Genomic DNA, 25,607 nt, shown 5'->3' on the forward strand with positions numbered 1-25,607 from the left:
AACAGATGCAATTATTTTTGGCTACGCTTCTATTCAGTCCTCCGTTCATAGGCCTTTGTAATATTTGACTAAATAATTCCAAACTATCCCCCCCTCCCGCTTATAAAGGAATTTATAATAAAACTTTGGATGCAACAGAAGTAGTTTTTTCCAACTCTGATCTGAACTAATCTTGATTTCCTTTTTAATCATAATTTTGGAATTTGTTCGAAATACTGACATAATTTGTTTCTAATGGTACACAACGCATAATGCAGAATAGATGAGTTTTTTTTTTTTTTGTTCTGGATATTTCTACTCTCATCCCAGTTAAAAAAAACACACAAACATGGGAGGCTTCTTCTTCTTCTTCTTGACCAACTTAAAAATGTTAATTCATACAAGTTAAAATGACAGAAAAATAAATTTATAAGCAAACACTTACTTCCTTGTTCACACAACTGCTGGGCTAAGGCATCTTTGAATATAATTTGACCTCTGTGAGTAGCAGTTGCCCTAGAAATGGAAAGAAATATGTCAAACAAAGGGCATAACTAAACTGCAGGACAAAAAGACCATTTTTTAGGGAAAGAAATACACAATCGATACCAATGTCTCCCAACCTAGACAAGGTGGAAACATATGGACTTCAACTCCCGGAATTCTTAGCAATGGACATTTTGACTGGGAATTCTGAGAATTGAAGTCCACATATCTCAAAATCGCCCAAAATTGGGAAACATTGGTTATAAATACTGAAGCAGTTTAAAGACAAATGGAGCTTAGTTCTTGTTGAGAAAATTTGTCCTGTAGTATTTAAAAAACCACACACCTTTGAAGGATATCTCTGAGTTTATTTTCTACATTCTTAAAACTCAAGAAGAAGTTGGGATGTAGCCATTGTCAAAAAAAATGGCTGGTTAGCTTTCTTGTTTATTCCCTTTTGTATAGCCAAGAGTCCAAATTTTATGTAGAAGTATAGATTGTCCTTGATTTACAACAGTTCACTTAATGATGGTTCAAAGCTACAAAAGCACAAAAAAAGTGGCTTACAACCGTTTAATACTTTCATTGCCCAATAACAATGTTAGTGGGGAGCTTCACGCAAATTTTCTGAATGAAGAAACTGAGCATCCATTCTGCCCAAAATTCATAGCTCAGGCTTTGCTCTATTTAAAACACAAGATCAATGCACAACTTTTTCTGCCCTGTTATCTTTTATTCGTTCACTGCAGAATAATTAGGACTGCCCATGGTACCATGCTAGTCGTAAAAGCAATATAATCAAAATATAGAGGTTAATGATCTGAAAATTAAACACAGGTTTACAAGTTGCTATAATAACTTCAGAATCATCTTCAGCAGAAATGGTTAAGGCTTTACCATGTAGTAATTGTAACAGGGTATCAGTATCTGTTTTTCATTGAGTATAAAGTTGGATTATAGACCACAAAGCTGAAAGGTAAGCTGAATTTCAAAAATAATTTCAATGAGTTGAATATAGAAACGTAGAAAACTGATGGCAGACAAAAACCTACCCTGTTTCCCTGAAAATAAGACCTCCCCAGATAATAAGCCCAATCGGGCTTTTGAGCGCATGCGCTAAAATAAGCTCTCCCCCGGAAATAAACCTGTCCCCAAAATATTGCAACACAGCAGCAGCCATGAGGTGACCATGCTCGCCCGCTCCTGCACCTGAAAAATAATAAGACCTCCCCGAAAATAAGGCCAAGTGCTTATTTCAATGGTCAAGAGAAAAATAAGAACCTGTCTTAATTTCGGGGGGAAACGGTACAACAGCACCGAAAAAAATGACTTATGACCATTTTCCACAGCTACAACCTTTGCAGGTCACGTGATCAAAATCCACCCGCTTGTCAACTGACTCATATTTATGACCGTTGCTGTGTCCCAAGGTCACAGTGATCCCCTTTTGCGACCTTCTGACGAGCGAAGTCCAGAGGGGAAGCCAGATTCACTGAATAGCCATGTCACTAACTCAACAGCTGCAGCGATTCACTTAACAACCAGGAAAGGTCATAAAATGGGGCAAAATTCACTTAACAAATGCCTCACTTAACAATAGAAATTTGGGGCTCAATGCTGCTTGTACTGTAAATTGAGGACTCCCTGTATTTCCCGAATATTTTATTAGGTAAGGTATTTAATAAATATTAAGGTAAGGGTAAAGTGGCTCAGTGGCTAAATAAGACCCTGTCTTATTTTCAGGGAAACATGGTAGTGCTCCATTGTCTCCATTGTCCTTTGAGGTCTTTCCTTTTAATTTATTTATTTTAATATTTTTTTGTTGTTTATTGATTTTTATATTTCATTTTTGTCGGATGATGGACATGTTTATCCCAAGCAAGTTTAAACTTAGTTATTGAGCCACTATTCCTGGATAAGTTTTCACTTCAACAATTTAACTCCAGGGGAGAAATTGCAGCCATTTACCAATTGCTATATTGCTTACTCAGACCCGATATTCTTACTAATTGATTACAGCCATCCATTAAACCTGTAAGTAAATGCCAACACATTGCTTGCTAACATTTCTACTACATAAATAGATGATGAAAACACACAACACACAACCAAATAGCGGAAGCCATCTCTCGTTGAAGAGTCATCATAGCTTCTGCATACTCTTTAGAAAACAATATTTTAACGTTCATCTTGAAGAATATCGTGAGGATGTGGATCAGGGGTGGGTTTCTCGCCCCGTTCCAACCGGTTCGGTTGGAACGAGGCCGGCGGCGTCCTCGCGCATGCGTGCACATGCGTACTAGCATCTGTGCGATGCTCCAGCTGCTCCTGGAGGATCGCGCAGGCGCTGTATGCGTCCTGCGCATGCGTGGAAGCGCAGAATTCGGCAAAACCAGGTAAGGAGCGGGCGCGGGCGGGCGCGTGGGCGCAGGGGGGGCCTTCGCCGTTCCCGGAAGTTACTTACTTCCGGGTTCGGCGACCAACCGGATCGCGGGGACCGCCGCGAACCGGTTGAAACCCACCCCTGATGTGGATATAAGCGAGGTGGATCAAGTAGACGTTCCAACAATGAAATTCCAGAAAAAGCTTTGGATAAAATCCTACAAAAATTCCTACCCATGTGATAGCTAAAGCAGTGTTTCCCAACCTTAGCAACTTGAAGATGTCCGGACTTCAACTCCCAGAATTCCCCAGCCAGCGAATGCTGGCTGGGGAATTCTGGAAGTTGAAGTCCGGACATCTTCAGATTGCCAAGGTTGGGAAACACTGAGCTAAAGGATAAGTGGACGAGTCTGGGAAAATGCTAATATAAAGAGAACTCTGGGACCTATAAGATATTTCATTCATCGGACAGATGGCCACGGGATTCCAGAGACACTAATGTCTGAAGATCTCTTGGGACTTGTGAATGTTGTATCATCTTCTTTTAATGATCCCATAACCCCTCGAGGGGTGGAGTCTGTGCAACTGAATGGAGCCGAAGGTTTCCTGGCCAGATGCCTTACCTGACGCCAATGCGGAGTTTTATTCAGCAGATATATTCTCATTGTGCCCAGAGAGAGAGAAATAGCTGCATCTACCTAGAATCGAACTCACAGCCTCCGGATTGTGAGGCGAGAGCTCCTACCGCTACTTATGAATTTTGTATGACTTGGCTTTAATGACACTCCTTACCTCCCAGCCCAAAACAATGCATATAGCAACTGAATGTTAGAATAGTGGCAGTCTGTTCTTTCCTTGTAACTCAGTTGCATGGGGAGATGGAGGCTGCTGGGCTCCGTGCGCATCTCTTTATGACTATTGCAGAGAAGAGTAGAATGGCATGGCATGGCATAGCATAGCATAGAATAGAATAGAAAATATGGAGTGGAATAGAATGGAACAGAATAAAACAGAATAGAATAGAATAGAAAATATGGAATGGAATGAAATGGAATGGAATAAAAATATGGAATGGAATGAAATGGAATCGAATAGAATAGTATAGAATAGAAAATATGGAATGGAACGGAATGGAATAGAATATAATAGAAAATATGGAATGGAATGAAATGGAATGGAATGGAATGGAATAGAATAGAATAAAAATATGGAATGGAATGAAATGGAATGGAATAGGACAGAATAGAAAATATGGAATGGAATGGAATAGAAAATATGGAGTGGAATGGAATGGAACAGAATAAAACAGAATAGAATAGAAAATATGGAATGGAGTGGAATAGAATAGAATAAAAATATGGAATGGAATGGAACAGAATAGAATAGAAAATATGGAACAGAATGGAATGTAATAGAATAGAAAATATGGAATGGAATGGAATAGAATAGAAAATATGGAATGGAATGGAATAGAATAGAAAATATGGAATAGAATAGAATAGAAATACAGAGCTGGAAGGGACCTTGGAGGTCTTCTAGTCCAACCCCCTGCTTAGGAAGGAAGCCATACACCACTTCGGACAAATGGTTATCTAATCTCTTCTTAAAAACCTCCAGAGAAGTTTTTTTAAGAGAACTTGCAGAGAAGAAGAAAAGTGCAGAGAAGAGCAACAAAGATGATAGCAAGAGCCTAAATCATATGACGAACAGTTGAGGGAGCCTATCGAAGAGGAGGATTGGGAGGGATAAGATAACTGTCTTTCGGTACTTGATGGGCTGTCACAGAGAAGAGGGGATTGACTTATCCTCCAAAGCACCAGGCAGCAGGACAAGAAGCAATGGGTGGAACCTTAAAGAGAGATCCACCCTAGAAATAAAGAAATTTTCTTAGCGTGAGAACAATTAATTGATGGAATAGCTTGCCTCCTGGTGCTCCACAATTTTCAAAAATAGTCTGGACAACAGATTGTGTTGTGACTCAGCAGATGTCTGCTGTGAGTCTTTTTGGGATGCAAGATTCATTATGCAGCTGGGGCTTATTAGAGGCAGGTTTGAAGATAAAAGGACGGATGCTGCCACGCCCTAGTCGCAGGAGTCAACGTTCCTTCGTCCGTACAACATTGCTTGTTACACTTGGATAAGTGCTTTGGTGTTTCGTGTAACCCTGATTTGTGGAGACTTTGGAAGAAGTGCATTGCTTGTAAGAGTTGTTTTGTATTCTGTTATCTGCTTGAAAGAGACTGTATTTCTGTTATTTTGGGCTCGAAGCCAGTTTGAACTGAGAACTGATAAAGAAAGTTCCTTTTAAGTTTATTTGTCTTGCCGTTTGTGAAGAGCCGTGAAGGGGGGACGGAACAGATTGGGGTTGGTATAAAGTCTCCCTGCTTTGAGCAGGGAGTTGGACTGGAAGATCTTTGCGTTTCCTACCAGCCCTGTGATTCTAGGTTTTAGGTTTAGATAACTCCTGCTGAAATTACAAACTTCACAGGAGAAGATAACTGCGCCCCAATATAGAGAGTGAAAGAAAAGTTGAGAGTTGTTTGAAGAGAGGACCTCCTCATGCTGCTGTGGAGTTTTCCTTGGCCACATTCCACCGGAACATGTTGACATACAGAGATACTTGAGGTATGCGATCCTTGTTATTGAACAAACAGACAATATGGTTTTATGGAGGATGTAAAGGCTCTCTTGGGACATGGGGTTTTGCTCTCTTCAACAGCAAAGGTCAGAGGAACCAAAAATGGAACTTTGGGGGCTACAGTGTAGACAGCATGTCTAGAGGAAGGTAAACATTGGACATGCCACAATACAGAGAGATATCTTGCATGTACTAAGGGTTTTTTTAGGCATAAAAAGGAGCTTGGTTGACTCCAGATGCATGGATTCAGCTTGGAAAGTCTTGGGTGGGAGAAGGAGAGAATGAAAGAAAATATGGGTGTCCTCATCCTGCTCATAGTCTACTCTAATCTTCAGTCTTGTCATCGGTAGTCATCGGTAGCCAAGGAGAGTTGGGTGGAAGCTGTCAAAGAATTTGGAGTGAAATCCATCCTGAATTTCCTCTGGTAGTCACTTTTTCAACTGGTCTAATGCTTGTTTCACTTGGGTGATTTGTTTCGGTTGAGCCATTAGAAAGGCTGAGCGCCAAAGAATGGAGGCCTTTGAACTCTGGTGCTGGAGAAGACTCCTGCTAGTCCCTTGGACTGCAAGGCCATCCAACCGGTCAGTCCTAGAGGAAATCAACCCTGACTGCTCTTCAGAAGGCCAGATCCTGAAGATGAGACTTAAATACTTTGGCCACCTCATGAGAAGGAAGGACTCCCTGGAGAAGAGCCTCATGCTGGGAACAATGGAGGGCAAAAGAAGAACAGAACCAGGGGTGGGTTTCTCGCCCCGTTCCAACCGGTTCGGTTGGAACGGGGCCGGCGGCGTCCTCGCGCACGCATGTGTACTAGCATCTGTGCGATGCTCCAGCTGCTCCTGGAGGATCGCACAGGCGCTGTATGCGTCCTGCGCATGCGTGGAAGCGCAGAACTCGTCAAAACCGGGTAAGGAGCACGGGCGCGCGGGTGGGCCCTTCGCCGTCCCTGGAAGTTACTTACTTCTGGGTTCGCCGACCAACTGGTTCGCAGGGACCGCCGCGAACCGGTTGAAACCCACCCCTGAACAGAACAGAGAATGAGGTGGTTGGATGGATTGAAGCAGTCGGCGTGAGCTTAAATGGACTCTGAGGGACGGTAGAGGACAGGAAGGCCTGGAGGATCGTTGTCCATGGGATCGTGATGGGTCAGACACGACTTCACAACTAACAGCAACAACAATGCTTGTTTCAAAGAAGAGATTTCACACATGGCCAGTCACTTGTTTGGCCACACCTCGAAGTTGGAGCTCAAGAATGCTAAAATAAATTAATGATGTGTTGGTCGGAATCAGAAAGGGGATTTGCCCAGAATCATAAAAATGGAAACTTCACCTTCCTAATTCGTTAAATTAATTATAAACCTTATAAGGTCTCAGTCAGCGTGGAAAGCAGCTGTATTATATAAATGCGGTGTAGATCTAATTTTTGGGTGTGTGTATTTTACATGTTTGTTAATAAAAATCTTTTTTTTAAAAGTTAATTTTATTAGTTTTAACTAATAGGAGTGAAACTTTTCAGCATATTTTTCTATGTATCGCTCCTCCTTATTTTTGTTTTGATGTTCTGGATATTTGAATGCTTTTTTTCTTTTCTTCTTTCTTTCTGCTAGTTAATAATCCCAATAAAGTTATTTGAATTATAAATGGCCCTATAAGTACAAGGACAGCGAGCCAAACCTCTTGTGTTTTTGCTACTCACAGCAAAGCTTAGTAGGCCTTTGATAAATTTAGTCAACTACAAGGAACAACGGACTGAGAAATTGCGGTAGTAAATCAAGAAAGAGGAATGTTTATTTATAAAATCAGGTTAAAGGAAACCTTTCCTGAGAATGAAATATATGAATGAGCCAATAAAATGAATTTTTTCCCTTCCTTGAAATGCAGTAGATACAAAGCACACCTCCAGGTACACTACGGCGTTGCTGTAATTGGAAGTTTAATCATTTGAGGATAAATTCGGATCAATTTTCCTTTGTGAAGAACAAAATAGTTTTATTACCGACGATACAAAAATAGGTGTAATTATTCTGGATGATTTAGCTGTAAAATATCCTGGGAGCAATCATGTGGAGAATAAAGAGGACGGATCATATTTCATATGCTATAATTCAGTTAAGTTGCATGCTGGTTACAAGAGGTTAGATATCATACATAGATATATATATATACGTATAAGGGTATGGCTAGCTGATGAGAGCTAAATAGCTTGAAATAGATCTATACTAGTCTCCCTTTATTTATTTATCAGCACAAATATAACATACGTATAACATATGTATGTATGTATGTATGTATGTATGTATGTATGTATGTATATATATATATATTAGATTTTTACAACCCCTGGTAAGCCCCAATTATGGGAGGAAGCTAACTGCTTCCATCATCTGTCCTTCGGCTCGTCACAAGAGTCCATCACGACAGAAACCCAATATTTTTACTGTTGCCTTTGTTATATTTGCACAAATAAACACACACACACACACACACACACACACACATATATATATATGTTTTTTTTGTGCTGATAAATAAATAAATAAAATCTTATATATATGTGTGTGTGTGTGTGTGTTATATTTGTGCTGATAAATAAATAAAGGGAGACTAGTATAGACCTATTTCAAGCTATTTAGCTCTCATCAGCTAGCCATACCCTTACTGGGATTAGAACCTGTGCTGTATTACATCTTAGGCAGATGTGTTAACCACTAAGCCACAAGGTTCTCCTCCTTATCAGCTGAGCCAGGGAAATAGGTATGTATTTAGTGTCACAACCCTTGGTAAGCCCAAATATGGGAGGAAGTCTACTGCTTCCATTCTCTGTCTATTGGCTTGTCACAAGAGACCATCCAGACAGAAACCATATATATACGTATAACATTATATATATATATATATATATATATATATATATATATATATGTATGTATGTATGTATGTATGTATGTATGTATGTATGTATGTATGTATGTATGTATGTATGTATAATGTTCAAAAGTTTATATATATGTAACACGGATTGGGTTCTGGCTTCTTCTACTGCTGGTTTGCTCAGGGATATGCTTTGAGTGTGTGCACAGGCATGCACAGTAGGTTAAAAAAAACAAGATGGTGGTGCCTAAGGCACTGCCGAGAGAACTGGTTTGGGGGCATGGCCAGCCCCGTTACTATCCCCTAGGCTGAACCGGTCCGAACTGGTAGAAACCCACCTCTAATATAACACACACACATACCGTATTTTTCAAAGTATAAGTCGCACTTTTTTCCCTCAAAAAAGAGGGTGAAAATCTGGGTGTCTCTTATACACTGAATATAGCTTTTTTGCCTCCCAAAACTCCACCCCCTTCACCAAAATGGCCGTGCAGAGCCTGTAGAAGCCTTTCAGAAAGCTCTTGGGGGCTTGGGAGAGCAGAAATGAGTGAAAAACGGGCTCTTTTTTGCTCAATTTTGGCCCCATCCCTCCAGGAACACTGTACAAGCCTCCTAAAGGCAATGCACGGCCATTTTGGTGAAGGGGGCGGAGTTTTGGCAGGCAAAAAAAGCTGCATTCAGTGTATAAGAGGCACCCAGATTTTGGGAGGCCTGCAGAGTGCAAAAAAAAATTTTTTTTTAATTTGCCTCTTCAAAATTTTGGCGCGTCTTATACTCCGGTGCATCTTCTACTCCAAAAAATATGGTGTGTGTGTGCATATTGAACTCAGTTTTGTTGCCCGTAGTTTAGACATTAATGGCTGTGTGGCCTGCCATTAATGGCTAGCCAGGGGTGGGATATGGAGGTTCTCCGAACCAACCATATCGTTAGTTATGGATTCTCGCGAACCCATAGTAGCCCACCACTGCCAAGATTGTAAACAAAAGCCACAGATCTGTTCAAAAACGAGTTTTTAAGTTACCAAGCCAGATCCGTACCTCCATAACACAGACAATAAAATAACCTAGCTGTAGATGTGTCCATCTCATTTCACTTCGAGGCTATTCAGAATGACAAAACATTATGTTTATTCTAAAAATGCTGAGTTCAGTCCCATTGAGGTTAATTACAGAGCAAAATCTCACCTCTGCTTAGTATCGTAATGAGCAAGCAAACGGTGCAGTAAATAAATTCACCTTGGAATAAATTTCACTGGAAATGATTATAGTTATCTCTGAAAAGACATTTATTGGATGACTTCCCTAAGCAGCAAGGAAGCATTTTTCGTGTAGGTGAAATGGGCCTTGGCAGAATTCAATCCAGCAAAATGTATTACTGTTCAGAAACAAAGTATCCTTTAAAAAACGTTTGCAAAGCTTTCCACATAACACTTTGCTTCTCCAAACTACAGAAGCTAAACTGTCTTTATTATATACTAGTTGATAACCCAGTATTGCCTGAGTATTTATTTATAGGGGGGAAAAGTCCAGACCAAATGTAATTTCTAATGTTTCCCCCTTACCAGAAGGAGCCGCCTTGTGGAGTACTGTGAAGCCATTACCATGGCGACTCCACTGCGCTGTACAGTAGAAGCCATTTTAAGGCACAACAGGCTAGTGGTGGGATTCAAATAATTTAACAACCGGTTCTCTGCCCTAATGATTTCTTCCGATAACTAGTTCACCAAACTGCTCAGAAAGTTAACAACTGGTTCTCCCGAAGTGGCATGAACTGGCTGATAAATACCACCTCTGGCTCCCTCCCCATCTATTCTCTGCCTCCCGAGTCCCATCTGATCAGGAGGAAATGGGGATTTGGCAGTATCCTTCCCCTGGAGTGGGGAGGGAATGGAGATTTTACAGTATCCTTCCCCTGCCATGCCCACCATGCCACGCCCATCAAACCACTCCCACAGAACCAGTGGTAAATATATTTTGAATCTCACCCCTGATTCTTATTCTCCAAGGCACCTGAGGGCAGGTCAAGAAGCAATGGATGGACACTAACCGAGGAGAGAAGCAACTTAGAACCGAGGAGAAATTTCCTCCAAGGTCCCTTCCAACTCTGTTAATCTATTCTAACAAATGTTTTGGCTCAAGCTCAGCATGGAATTTACTGCCGAGCAGGGATATGAATTGAAGGCTTCATCTGCTTATATTCATTTAATAGCAGCAACAGTTACATAATCTTGGTCTAGACAAGGCATTAATCCCTGTCATTTTTTTAACCCGGCCAAGGCATGACTGGAGAAGACTTCCCAAGGAAGATGTTATGAGGGAGTTTGGGGTGGAGTGAAGGATTTGAAAAATAAATAAATAAGAAGCCATTTTATGAATGCAGATTAAGAAACACACACACACACACACAAAAGTATTTACAGAAGGAAGGATCTGGGTTGGGAAACGGGCCAAGGGCCTGAAGCCAAAAATGGCTCAAGAGGCTGTCAAATGTAGAATCTGGTAGGTTGACGCAACTGTGCAATTCTCACACACACAAGGCTGAAACTTGGTTTCATGCCAAGATTCTACAAGGATGAAAGGCAGGGCAGATCACGCCAAAGGCTGTTTCACTGGAACCCTTTAACCAATTCTCTCTTTCCCCCTAATTCACAGGACATTTGTTATTATTATTTAAATGCATAAATTCTACAGAAAATGTGAAATGCAAGAATAAGATTAAAGGTAAAGGATTCCCTGTCCTGTTTGTGCCCGACTTTAGGGGGCAGTGTTCATCTCGGTATCTTGGCCGAGGGAGCCAGCATTGTCTGCAAACAATTTCCATGATCATACAGCCAGCGTGGCGATAAGCCAAGGGTGCATGGAACGCTGTTACTTTCCCATCGAAGTGGTACCTATTTATCTACTCGCAGTTGCGTACTTTCGAACTGTTAGGTAGGCAGAAGCTGCAGCAACAAACGGGAGCTCATCCCATCACGCAGTGCATGGGTCCCAAACCCCGGCAGTCAGCTTTTCAGCTGACAAGCTCAGTGTCTTTAACCACTGAGCTATCATGCCCCCTTAAAAATAAGACTGAATAATAAAAAAAAAGTACTAGAATGCGCCAAGATGGACGGACTCACAAAAGAAATAAAAGAAAAAGAAGAATCTGAGTACTATTCAGTATGGAATTTATGGTACAAATGGCTAGAGGAAAGATGCAAAGAATAAGTAAGCAATAAAGAGAGGGGAAAAAAGATTAAAAGATCAGAAAATAAACACAAAACCATAGAATTAACAAGAGGGGGGGGAAATGTAAGATTGTATATAAAATAGTACAGAATAAGAAATATAAGACAAATATATGTACATAGAAAGGTATAAGATGTATTGTATGGAATAATAGGAGTAGAGGAAAAATATGTAAAAATGGACATATAAAGATAGATAGGTAGGTAGGTAGGTAGGTAGGTAGGTAGGTAGGTAGGTAGGTAGGTAGGTAGGTAGATAGATAGATAGATAGATAGATAGATAGATAGATAGATAGATAGATAGATAGATAGATAGATAGATAGATATAGAGATATAGATAGGTAGGTAGGTGGGTGGGTGGGTGGGTGGATGGATGGATGGATGGATGGATAGATATAGATATAGATATAGATATAGATATAGATATAGATATAGATATAGATATAGATATAGATATAGATATAGATATAGATATAGATATAGATATAGATATAGATATAGATATAGATATAGATATAGATATAGATATAGATATAGATATAGATATAGATAGATAGATAGATAGATAGATAGAGATAGAGATAGACAGATATAGAGAGAGAGAGAGATAGATAGATAGATAGAGATAGATAGATAGATAGAGATAGATAGATAGATAGATAGATAGAGATAGATAGATAGATATAAATAGATATATAGATATAGATGTAGATGTAGATGTAGATAGAGATAGAGATAGAGATATAATAGATATAGAGATAGAGATATAGATATAATAGATATAGAGATAGATAGATAGATAGATAGATAGATAGATAGATAGATAGATAGATAGATAGATAGATAGATAGATAGATAAAGGTATATATCTCTCTACGGATAAAAGGAGTACCATGGATATGTAAAGATGTAGAAATGTTGCAAAGATGATATGTTTGTTTATTAAAAACATTTTTTTTAAAATAAAAAAATTAAAATGAAAGGAAAAAAAACCCAAAGCTGCAAAATAGAAACGAAAGAAAAATGGTACATTTTTGTACCTTAACAGCAGTTATTAAGTACAATTGCAAACTGACCTCTCTTTCTAAAGTTCCAGCCAGACTCCTTTCTTTCTATATCCTATCTAATCTTCAAAACTATAAATCATCTGTTGGTGTTTAGCTCCCCCCAACCCCCTGTTTTATGGCAAAAAAAAGTCCATAAGGGTCTTATGTCCCATCCTGCTTCATGGGAATGTTAACCGTAAAAATAGAAAACCATTTATTTTACTCTGCTTAAACTTTGTCTGGCACCTTTATCGGTCACTAAGGATTTGCTAGGGACGCGGTGGCTCAGTAGCTAAGACGCTGAGCTTGTTGATCAGAAAGGTTAGCAATTTGGCAGTTTGAATCCCTAGCGCCGCATAACGGAGTGAGCTCCCGTTACTTGTCCCAGCTTCTGCCAACCTAGCAGTTCGAAAGCATGTTAAAAAAATGCAAGTAGAAAAATGGGAACCACCTTTGGTGGGAAGGGAACAGCGTTCCATGTGCCTTCAGCATTTAGTCATGCTGGCCACATGACCACGGAGACGTCTTCGGACAGGGCTGGCTCTTCGGCTTTGAAACGGAGATGAGCACCGCCCCCCCCTAGAGTCAAGATTAGGAACATCCCAAAAGTGTGTCAACCTACACAATAGACCCCAGGGATCTATACCTCAAGATCAAGGGAGGTACTAATACCACTCTATAAAGCCTTAGTAAGACCGTACCTAGAGTACTGGATCGGGTTTTGGTCACCACACTATAAAGAAGACTCTAGAACAGTGTTTCTCAACCTTGGCAACTTGAAGATGTCCGGACTTCAACTCCCAGAATTCCCCAGCGAATGCTGGCTGGAGAATTCTGGGAGTTGAAGTCCGGACATCTTCAAGTTGCCAAGGTTGAGAAACACTGCTCTAGAAACAGTGCAGAGAAAAGCAACCAGGATGATTAGGGGATAATTGGAGGCTAAAACATATGAAGAACAGTTGCAGGATCTGGGCATGGCTAGTCTAGTGAAGAGAAGGACCAGGGGAGACATGATAGCAGTCTTCCAATATTGGAGGGGCTGCCACAGAGAGGAGGAGGGGATCAAGCTGTTTTCCAAAGCACCCGAAGGCCAGACAAGGAACAATGGATGGAAACTGACCAAGGAGAGATTCAACCTGGAAATAAGGAGAAATTTTCTGACAGTGAGAACAATCAACTAATAGAACAGAAGTTGCCTTCGGAAGTTGTGGCAGCCTCATCACTGGAAGCTTTCAAGAAGAGATTGGACCGCCATTTGTCAGAAAGGGTGTTGGGTCTCCTGCTTGGGCGGGGGGTTGGACTGGATGACCTGCCGGGTCCCTTCCAACTCTCTTAATCTAATCAACATTACTTCCCTTAACATCCCTTAATTTAGTTTACTTTAGTTTAATTAATATCCCCTATCAACATTTTGACAATTGGCACATGTGAAGAGTGTTAAGAACAAAACAGCTAGGGGCTGTTTCTGATAGATTGCTCCTCTTTTATTCCCTCTGGGAGGGGCCATTCATTATCCACCTGTGGCCTTACTCCCAAGTCCACCCCTGTTCTTTAGCTGTTCCCTTGGTCTGGCAACTCTGAGTACGCGCACACTGGGAACAGGCTCCAGCTGTTCCTCTGCCTCACTGATGTCTGACTCTGAAGGCAGCTGATAACTGTCAAACGGCCCGGGCCCCATCTCTGCCTCTGACACAGAGCCCTCGTCAGAGCCTTTCCCAGACTCCAGGACTGGCCCATCTTCCTCCCCAACCTCCTCAATGTCTGGCAGACCACAATAGTAGTTGTGTCAAACTTTCTTGTTGAACTCCGATAAAGAGGTTTGCCTGAAATAACAACCACAAATGTGATTTCCTAGAGCTTTGTTATTAATGGACACCCCACATGTAGGCTTGGTATGTAGAATAAAGAACTGTCACACCATCAATTCCCTCCCTCTGGAGAGGAATCTGAGCAAGAGAGAGATGCGGATTGGCAGGAGAAGAAATTGATTTTTCAATTTGTATAAAACGGATCCATGGCCGTTCCCAGCTTTAAAAAATGGACAGCTGCCCAGGAACATGCAACAGAAAGAATGCTTACAATTTCATTAATTAAAATGGATTTTGATGGCACGATATTTGTTTACACTGGGATGAAAAAGATCCTGAGCCAGCAGAGCAGGCAAAACCCTTTAGCTGATGTTTTGGCCAGGAATTAGAAAAAGAAATAAGTTCAACGAATGCTTCAAGCAACACTCTCATCTATTGGGGATTAGAAGAAAATAATAAAATAAAATAACAATAATGGTGCAGCAACGTTTCACAAACTGACTACCTACAACGCCATGACCGCGTTGCTAAGATCATTCACTGGAAATTGTGCCAAAAGTTTTGGATTTGAGTACAGCAAAAACCACTGGGACCATCAGGTTGAGAAGGTTTTAGAGAATGAGAAAGTCAAGATCTTGTGGGACTTCAGAATTCAGACTGACAGGCACTTGGCCCACAACACACCTGATATAACAATAGTTGAAAAGAAAAAAAATATGGTTCATTGACATTGCAATACTTGGAGATGCACGAATTGAAGATAAAGAGCAAGAAAAAAATCACAAAGTCCCGGGACTTGCAAATTGAAGTTGAGCGACTGTGGAAAAAGAAATTGTTTGTTGTCCCGATTGTAATTGGAGCCCTTGGAGCAATACCTAAAGGGCTACCTTGCTATTTGGAAATTTTAAATTTATCAGACGTGAACATTTTGATTCTACAAAAAACCACCCTACTTGGAACAGTTTATATCCTCCGATGTTACCTTAACAGTTCCTAGGTCCTTGGTTAGGACTCGAGCTGTTAAGCTACCAACCAGCCCCAAAGGCTGTGAATCTCACCAAAGATTAACATAATAATAACAATAACAACAACAACAACAACAACAACATGGAGAGTTTCATTTTTGACTGTGTGTGGCAATGGTGGGTGGCTCTTACTGTCACTACCGGTACACTGCTCACGGGGCCGCGTATCCTGTTCATGGACGCGTGCTGCGCACGGATACACAATTCATCGCCCCTGCGACACCCAGTTGCTTGTTGGGGCTCGCGCAGGCGCCGCACACAGTGTGCGTGTGCACAATTGGCCAGTTGCTTTAAAAACAGGTATAGAACGTGGGCAGGTGGGCGGGCCAAATGAGCCACTGTACCGGTACGATGTCAGCTGCTCCCGGCTTCTACCAGTACAGACCAGACCGCTGGTATGTGGATTTTCAGCAATCAAAATATTTCCTCCTTAAAGGATACCATAAATTTTGTTATGTAAAAATGAGTCATCCATGGAATTCACAATTACTTCTTTCAAACAGTAAATGGCAGAAGCTTGGATCAGAAGGCAAATGTGCGGGGGACTCCAAACTTGTGCGCAACCATCCTGAGCTCCGTTTTTGCCGACAGAGGCACGGCAAACCACAAACCTTTGCTATTTCCAGGGTGATCCCATGAGCCAGATCTAAACACCCTGTGAGCCGGAGGCTGACACTCCTGAACTAGGGAATTGGACTAGAAGACCTCCAAGATCTCTTCCAGCCAGGGGTGGTTGATGCCAGTTTTACTGCCAGTTCAATGCGCACACGATTTGCGTGCACGCCTGTAAATAGGTCTGTGCATGCGCAGAAGATTAAAAATGCCCCCCAAAAATGCCACGGTGGCTCGGGAACCAGTTCAGGGGCATGGCGACTCTGCCATCTTTGCAGCCAGTTGCAATTTCCATTACCAGTTCGCCCAAACCAGTGCAAACCAGTAGCAACCCACCTCTGCTTCCAGCCCTATGAAAATGGGCTTTTGTTAATCTTGTTCCAAGAACAAACTTGTTCATATGTTAGATCTGTTATAAAACATATAATTTACCTCCAGAAAGGCAAGTTCTCACTCCCTTTCTCACACATAATTATTTCTATACTAAAGACTGGAACAATGCCATTGGCAAGTCAGACAATTCTTATAAATAACAGGATAAGATTCTATTAATTAAACCTTGACACGAGTATAAAAATCGGGTCTTTTTCAACCAGGAAAGTATTGGGCATAATATCGTTTATCTTACTTAATTTTAATCCAGGTTGTTTATGATACTGATTGCATACATAAATACAACCAATAATGCGGATTCTTGTAGTGAGTTTGTGGCAGTTCTCTGAGGATTTTCAGACATAAACCTAAGCCTGTTGCTCGTTCTTTTCAAGAACAGGTGATAGTTATGTATAATAAGATGCAGAGACTGGGGGTGGAGTCAAGCGAGGAATCAGCCTGAAGTCATTGCATTCTTACAAGTTCGGAGAACCGGCAAATACCACCTCTGGCTCACTTCATAGAGTTGGGTGGGAATGGGGAATTTACAGCATCCTTCCCCTGGAGTGGGGTGAGAATGGAGATATGAAAATTGGCTTCTTACAATAGCAGAGTTGGAAAGGACCTTGGAGGTCTTCTAGGCAGGAAACCCTATACCGTTTCAGACAAATGGCTATCCAACATCTTCTTAAAGACTTCCAGTGTTGGGGCATTCACAACTTCTGGAGGCAAGTGGTTCCACTGATTAATTGTTCTCACTGTCAGGAGATTTCTCCTCAGTTCTAAGTTGCTTCTCTCCTTGATTAGTTTCCACTCATTGCTTCCTGTTCTACACTCAGGTGCCTTGGAGAATAGTTTGACTCCCTCTTCGCTGTCGGAGTCTGGTGGCAGCTCCAACGGCTCCTGCTGGGCCACTACATCTGCCTTTTCAATATTTCCCGGGATATTTCATTCTTCTAGGAGAGAGGTGGGTGCTAACTTCCTACAGTTGCTTTGAACCAAGTTGGAAAGTAACAAAGGAAAGAACCTACCTAGAGCTAAGGACAAGTTTCCCGACAAGGAGAACAAAGGACGTTTCTCCCAACCCAACTTTTCTCAAGCAAGATAAAAGAGGGAGGGGGGGAGACCCCTTACTTTCACACTAATCTGTTCCTAACTGGTGTTCGCATCACCCGTGTTTTTCCCAGCAACCTGTTCTATACAATCATTGTGTAATGGACTAGCCTGCTGCATACAGAGGCGCGGGGAGAATATAATCACAGCGACGGCTTAAATCAATCTCACATTTACATTAACAAAACATTCCTAAGTGCCTCTGGCTGCACGTTGTCCCTGGATGACTAATTTGTTTTGATCCACCAATCCTCCTTCCAGGACTGGGTTAATTGGCCCTCACCTAGCAGAAGTTGTCCAGCATTGAATCCCTCCTACCGAGACGGAAGAGACAGAAGATGAAAGACTAATATAAAATGAAGCTGCTCCCTCCTTTTTGAGACACTCACCTGCAAGAGAATTGATTTTCCTCGCCTTGCTAGGCTGCCCACTACTCAGGGTGATTGATTTAATTAACTCTTTCATGCCTGAAGCCCTGGGAGTGTATCCTCCTCCTAAACCATAATTATGGATCTGATATGTCAAGCGTATATAACTCCCTGAGTTCTTTCTCTGATCTCATGGCATTTTGGTCAAATGTCCTTTATAAAACAAAAGAGGGACTTTGAGAAAGAGTTGGCGTCTTGTGCTGTGCGTTGGCCTTGGAGGGGGGGGGGAATCCTTTGCAACAGGGCTGCTGGCAACTACGCGGAGGAGAGCCTTCTCGGTGGCAGCTCCGACCCTATGGAACGAACTCCCCGTGGAGATTCGTACCCTCACCGCCCTCCAGACCTTCCGCATAGCCCTTAAAACCTGGCTGTCCCGACAGGCCTGGGGCTAAAGACCTTCACCATACCCGAATTGTATGAATGTTGTGCTTTTAATGATGTATTGTCCTATATGTAACTCGGTTTGTCTCCCCCTCCCTTTGAATTGTGAGCCGCCCTGAGTCCCCTTGGGGAAAAGGGCGGCATACAAATATTAATAAATACAAATACAAATACAAAAATACTTCCTGGTGGGAATTTGGATTGTAAAATTGAATTTTGGGTAGCAAAAGCTGAATTTCGCAGTGTAAAATTGAATTTGGGATTGCAAAAGTGAAAACGAATTTAGGATTGAATTTCATCTTAGTAAAGGGAAAGACAAAGCTTCCTCTCGCACATCTGTGCCAGTTGTTCCCAACTCTAGGGGGCAGTGCTTATCTCTGTTTCAAAGCCGAAGAGCCAGCGCTGTCCGAAGACGTCTCCGTGGTCATGTGGCTAGTACGACTAAACTTCGAAGGCGCACGGAACGCTGTTACCTTCCCACCAAAGGTGGTTCCTATTTTTCTACTTGCATTCTTTACGTGCTTTCGAACTGTCAAGTTGACAGAAGCTGGGACAAGTAATGGGAGCTCACTCCATTACGCAACGCTAGGGATTCGAACCGCCAAACTGCCGATCTTTCGGGTCGACAAGTTAGCCACTGAGCCACCGCATCTCTTTCTTTACACAGGGTCCAATGTAAATGAAAGGGGCATGGCAGCTGGCTTGAACCTCACCAAAGTTACAAATGACGTGTAACATGTTGTTCTTCAAAATTTGCATTTGTTGGGACCACGAGGACACAGATAAAACCTTCAAGTGGCCTCAACTGCCCTCTGAAAGGATGCAAATGAACAACTGCCTGCACGGAATATAAATCCTTCCATTCGGAGTTGAAGAAGCTCCTTGGATGAGAAGCGAAACGCCTTCAAAAGAAAAGAAAAAACAAGGAAGTCCAGCTGCTTCCTGAAAAAGGACCGTTGGGACAATGCATTTGTTGGGTCTTTTATTTATTTATTTTTCAAAATGTCCTAGTTGTTTGTGCTTACCCTTATCGCTATCTGGAATACATGGATAGGCGCCATCTGTCCCCAGCAAAATGGGCTCCTGTCATTTATCAGCTGACTTTCTCAGCGGTGAGAAAAGATTAGAAGAGCAATTTCTTCCCCAGAAATTAGTCCCACTGGGCTCAGCGAGATAAAAGTGCTTGGGATGACAACTTAAATGCAAGATCACAAAAGCAGAATATTCATGGGACAAACCCTCCCTGATCGATGATTCTAGTTTATATCTCTGCCTGAAAGTCTCGTGGCTAAATTCATAGGGATGTTTTGTGCTGAGATCCCTACAATATAGGGGTTTTTTTCTTCTCTCTTTAATAAGGCAAACAATACATTAAAGGGCTTTTTTTTAAAAAAAACATTCTGAATTTTGAATACCTGGATAATTTATTATGCATCTTTTACAGATGCAAATGCGTTCAGCTTTCCTTCTCTTTCTCATTCTCCATTGCATTCCTTGAGGGATTTTTCTCTATAATTCATTGTCCCTTCAAATAAGTGATGCTGAAGAGATAAAGAACTGAGGATGCTCCATTTTAAAGAGTGGTGAAATTCAATTTGTTTTTACTGCTGGTTCTGTGGGCGTGGCTTGGTGGGCGTAGTGTCGCTTGGTGGGAGTGGCTTGGTGGGAGTGGCAGGGGAAGGAAGTGCCGGATTTTCCTATAGGCTAACTAGGCTTCAGCCTAGGGCCTCAAGATCAAGAGGGGCCTACATTCAAATTGTTAGCAAAATTAAAATTACACTATTCTAAAAACAATGAACACTAAAACACTGAACCGAAAATAAGGAGAAATTCTACGCATATGATTAATAAACAAACATAAAAATGTATTGGTTAAGATCGTTTCAGCGCCGCGGCAGTTGGGGAGCCCGCCCACGTTCCCGGCACTGGCGGTCAGGCGAGAGGCGTGGCCGCTCCCAGTAGCCACCCCGTTGACGCAGAGCCCACCAGCGGCCAGGCAGGTGAGGGTGAGGGGGCCGAGCCGGGCAGCTGAGCACAGCAGGGGAGGCGGCTGGCCTCGCTGCCTTTGCCGCAGAGCAGAGCCGCCCTCCGTCGAGAGGCCAGCTATATATATTGATATATATTGATATATCACAGTAATGATGTATTTTATTGTCTCTCATGTAATTTACAAACTTAAAAATGGGAGGTGAAAGGGCCTCATAAGTGGAATAGCCTAGGGCCTCTTTTCATCTAAATCCGGCCCTGGATATGGCAAAAATTCAATTCCCACCCCATTCCTGGGGAAGGATGCTGCAAAATCTCCATTCCCTCCCCACTCCTGGGGCCAGCGCCAGAGGTGGCATATGCTGGTTCTCCGAACTACTCAAAATTTCCACTACCGGTTCTCCAGAACCTGTCAGAACCTGCTGGATTTCACCCCTGGTTTTAAATGCTTACTAGCTTAGTTGTTTCTTGTAATGGAGGGGGGGGGAAAACTTCAATCTCACACTAGTGTGGATTGAATTAAGCAAAAGAATTGAAATAAAACCCAAAATGACCGAACCAACTAAAATGTGGCTTACTGGTGAACTTTTTACAGAAATTTCCTCTAAATATGATCATTATCAAGTAGCAAGTGATGATCAGATTCCTTTTAAAATGTTTTTTTTTAACAGTGGTTCCAAGTGGGTGGAAAGCTATAAAGAACCAAACTCAAAAGGAAAAAAAGGAATTGTATTACACAAATGGGAAACTTCCAAAAAACTGAAAAAAGCGGAATGAATATTGTGTCCAATTTTCATTGAATCTGACACAAAAAAAGTGAAATCTAGACAACAGAAGCAGAATAAACAGAATAACACTTCTGTTATTCTGGAAAATATAAGTAATTTTCCAGATAGCATACTGTGTAAGAAAACCGATTCGTGCACACCTGCTTTTCTTCTTCTTCAGCTCAGTTACTATTTGAAGAAGAAGAAAATTATCCATTAGCATGTATTTAAGCCTTATTCTTGCCTCTGTTTAGTTACTTTGACTTTAAGAGACACGTTCTAGTAAAAATAAAAAATAGAAATCCTGCTTACGCCAATCCTGCTTACGCCATTCTGGAAGTGTGCTACCAATTATCTGGGAAGAACTGAACTCAAAATATTTAGTAAATATCTAGTAAAGATCAATAAAAGGCAAATATTTATTTATTCATTCATTCATTCATTCATTCATTCATTCATTCATTCATTCATTCATTCATTAGACTTATATACCGCTTCATAGGGCTTTCAGCCCTCTCTAAGCGGTTTACAAATTTTTTAGCAAATTGAGTCAGCAACTTGCCCCCACAGTCCAGGTCCTCATTTCACCCACCTCGGAAGGATGGAAGGCTGAGTCGACCTTGAGCCGGTGAGATTTGAACCGCTGAACTGCAGATCACAGTCAGCTAAAGTGGCCTGCAGTACTGCACCCTAACCACTGCGCCACCTTGGCTCTAGCAGTTGCATGAAATTAAATTAAATTTAAAACACTTGACATGAGACGTTCTGAGCATCAGTACTCATCAGCACTGAAGATATTATCTAGTTTGGTAATGAAACAACTTCAAACAAACAAGCAAACTAAGAAAACACCAAAGGTTTCACTGTTCTGAACATCTTGGAAGAAGTATTCTACTAGAACCATGATGGCAAACCTGTGGCACGCACGCCATAAGGTGGCATGCAGAGCACTCTCTGCGGGCATCCTCGCCGTCACCGCAGCTCAGCCTCACTGCTCATACATTTGCGCCTTCCGGAGGCCAGCTGATTTTCGGGCATCTGAGGCGCATGGACAGGGGCAGGACACATTTGGGAGATACATGCGCATGTGTGTGTGGGGAGGGGGAGTTACGCACGTATAAGAGCCGAGGTGGCGCAGTGGTTAAAATGCAGCACTGCAGGCTACTTCAGCTGACTGCAGTTCTGCAGTCCGGCGGTTCAAATCTCACCGGCTCAGGGTTGACTCAGCCTTCCATCCTTCCGAGGTGGGTGAAATGAGGACCCAGACTGTGGGGGCGATATGCTGACTCTGTAAACCGCTTAGAGGGGGCTGAAAGCCCTATGAAGCGGTATATAAGTCTAACTGCTATTGCTATTGCTATGCACGTATAAGCGGGGGCCGGGGAGTTCGTATGCGCATGCATGGGGCACAGGGAAGCACGGGGGAATGACCCGCCTCCCTCACGCGGCTCATTTTTGCTCCCAGGAGACTACAAAGAGGCTTACTAGGCCCAAAGTGGGAGCAGGGAGGGGGTCACACACGCATGCAAGGGGGCAGAGGGAGCACGGGGAGCGTGTCACATGCACATTGCATTTTGTTGGCACACACACACACAAAAAAGGTTAGCCATCACTGTATTAGAACAATGTTCTTACAGAAATTTTGGACTCAATTGCGGTTGTAAGTCTAACTGTGTTTGCTGAAGTTCAGTTATTCTTTGCTTAACTTTCTAGCCTCACTCTTACCTTGGCTTCAAAAAATATTTCATTTTTATCCCTGGGCTGTTTTTTCTTTTCTTTTTAAAGAGAATGGTGAGATTTTAAAATGGAGTTGCAATGACTGACTTTAGCATTTCGTAAGCCTTTTTTCACTAGCCCTTAAAGACAACGGTGTGAAATCGGATTCACATTTAATGAAGAAGATAATTTGGGATAGTTTAATTCCTAACCTTTTGCCTTTCCGATGTGGATAAATGATTTGAATTATGAAGACTTTGAATTCCTTAATGCTTTTTAATGGCTTTTCTTAGAGATGCATTACAAGCTAATATATATATTTTCACTTGGTTGATAGGACTGAGTTCTTTTTTCTGTCTCCCCCCTCCCACTCTTCCTTTTAAAACCCTTTTAAAAGTGCCAAGTTTTCATTCACAAGCATAGTGTGATTCTCAGATATATACCGACCTCATTTGCAGTGTGAACTACAGCTTATTTTAAAATGTCAAAAACCAACTTTCCATTTTCTCTGATTTTCAGAGGGAGTTTTTAATCCAGCTCCCATGTTGCAGAGCCAGGAATCTTCCCTTAAACTAAGGGTGAAATTCAATTTTTTTTACTACTGTGGGTGTGGCTTGGTGGGTGTGGTTTAGGTGGGCGGGTCAGGGGAAGGATACTGCAAAATTCCCATTCCCACCCCACTCTAGGGCCAGCCAGAGGTGGAATTTGCCAGTTCTCGGAACTATTCAAAGTTTCCGCTACCGATTTCTCTGAACTACTCAAAATTTCCACTACCGGTTCTCCAGAACCTGCTGGATTTCATCCCTGCCTTAAACCTCCCTACCCAACACCCTAACCCCCCCACCACCACTGTTAGCAACTGATAAGAAAAGGGCAATTCCGAGGTTCTCCCAAGGTTTGTACAGACAGAATTATGAGGAACAAATGATAATTAAGTTGCAATTCAAAGACTTATTGTTCAAGTTTAAAAACAAACATCTTGGCAACTAAAGTTCACTCACTGCTTTCCAGGGAAATAGCTACCATATTTTTGGGAGTATAAGATGCTCCGGAGTATAAGACGCACCTTAAGTTTTTGGGGAGGAAAATAATAAGAAAAAAAATTCTACCTCTGTCTACCAGCATCCATATTATTCAGGTGACAAACGGTAACAAGTTCAGCCAATCAATAGGCATAGAAACTAAGTCAGCCAATGAGGGCTAATTGGAACGCTGAAACAGTATTTGCTGTGTGAGCAACAAGGAGACAGGAAGGAGCCTGGCTTAGCTGAGAACTGAAAGTGAAACTGCTTGTGTTTTCCTTGTATTGATGGCTACCTTGGAAAACCTTCTTTTGGTATTGCATTGTATATTATTATTATTTTGCTTTATTATGGCATTGTTACTATGACATATTTATGGGAGATTGTTTTATATGCATGGTTTAAATGTTCCACAGAGGACAAAACCCACAAAGATGCTTCATTGTAAAAGTTCTTGTTTCCTATGTTCAGATAGATCAAAGCTATAAATGTATCCTAAAAACGTGCAACCCTAAGCTGGCCCATTCAGAAGTAAATCCTCCCAATTCACTACTGCCAACTGTCTTTAGGATTATAGTTCACGCTAAGCTCTGGGAAAGCTGAAAAAGGTTTAAAATTTATACACCAGCCGATCGCTGCAAAGTATCCACATTTATTAAAGGTGCATTTATGCATAAATTTAATCATTCATATTGTGCTTATTTTATTTGGGTATTATTCTTAGTGTTTATAGGCAAGGTTATGGTTTTCCCAGTTGCAGTGGATGGCTGTGAAAGATGGACCATAAGGAAGGCTGAGCGCCAAAGAATGGAGGCCTTTGAACCCTGGTGCTGGAGAAGACTCCTGCATTGAGTCCCTTGGACTGCAAGGCCATCCAACCGGTCAGTCCTAGAGGAGATCAACCCTGGCTGCTCTTTAGAAGGCCGGATCCTGAAGAGGAAACTCAAAGACTTTGGCCACCTAAGGAGAAGGAAGGACTCCCTGGAGAAGAACCTCATGCTGGGAACTATGGAAGGCAAACGAAGAAGGGGACGGCAGAGAGTGAAGTGGCTGGATGGAGTCACCGAAGCAGTCAGCTTGAGCTTAAATGGACTTAAATGGATGGTAGAGGACAGGAAGGCCTGGAGGAAGGTTGTCCATGGGGTCGCGATGGGCTGGACACGACTTCGCAACTAACAACAGCAATATTATTCTAAGGCCAATGATGGATGCATAGGGGGCTTCAGAAGACAATACATTCAGACAAAATGTTAACATCTTATTTGGATATGGAATACTGGTACGTTGGCGTATACAAATATGCATCTCTGTGTGAATTATACTAAAAAGAAGGAGAAACAAATCACTCAAACGTTTCATGAGATGAATGCACAAATCAACCCCAACATACATTAAGAAGGATGTATTATTGGCATGGATGATTAGGATCCCCAACCAGGGATGGGCTTCAAAAATTTTTAACAAGGGGTTCTCTGTCCGGTTACTGGGTGGGTGTGTCCTAGTCGGCCTCCTACACCATGGTTTGGGGGGGCGTTTTTGCCCTCCCTGTTCTCCGGAGGCTTTCCTCGAGCCTCCGGGAGTGTGAAAATGGCCTCCCCAGGCTCCGGGCCCATTTCCAGCCTTCCCAAACTTCCAGTAGGCCCGTTTTGTGCTCTCCATGCACACCCGGCATTTACGTGCATCCAAAACAGGCAGCTTGGGGACTCCTGAGAGGAGCATGGTGGGGTGGACGTGGCCAGCCAGGA

The 25,607-nt window shown here is 42.0% G+C and overlaps 1 protein-coding gene across 1 annotated transcript in view; it reads right to left on the reverse strand.

Moving 5' to 3' along the window:
* RELN (reelin) overlaps window positions 1-25,607 on the reverse strand; it is a 389,713-nt gene that overhangs the window by 234,497 nt on the left and 129,609 nt on the right. The window contains exon 4 of the mRNA XM_087722293.1: window positions 425-495. Coding sequence (XP_087578419.1) covers window positions 425-495 — 71 coding nt within the window. The remainder of the gene's footprint in view (window positions 1-424; window positions 496-25,607) is intronic.

This window comes from Thamnophis sirtalis, unplaced genomic scaffold (genome assembly GCF_051295495.1).
Source record: "Thamnophis sirtalis isolate CommonGarterSnake01/CBP01778 unplaced genomic scaffold, rThaSir2_p1.2 scaffold_9, whole genome shotgun sequence".
Lineage (NCBI taxonomy): Eukaryota > Metazoa > Chordata > Lepidosauria > Squamata > Natricidae > Thamnophis > Thamnophis sirtalis.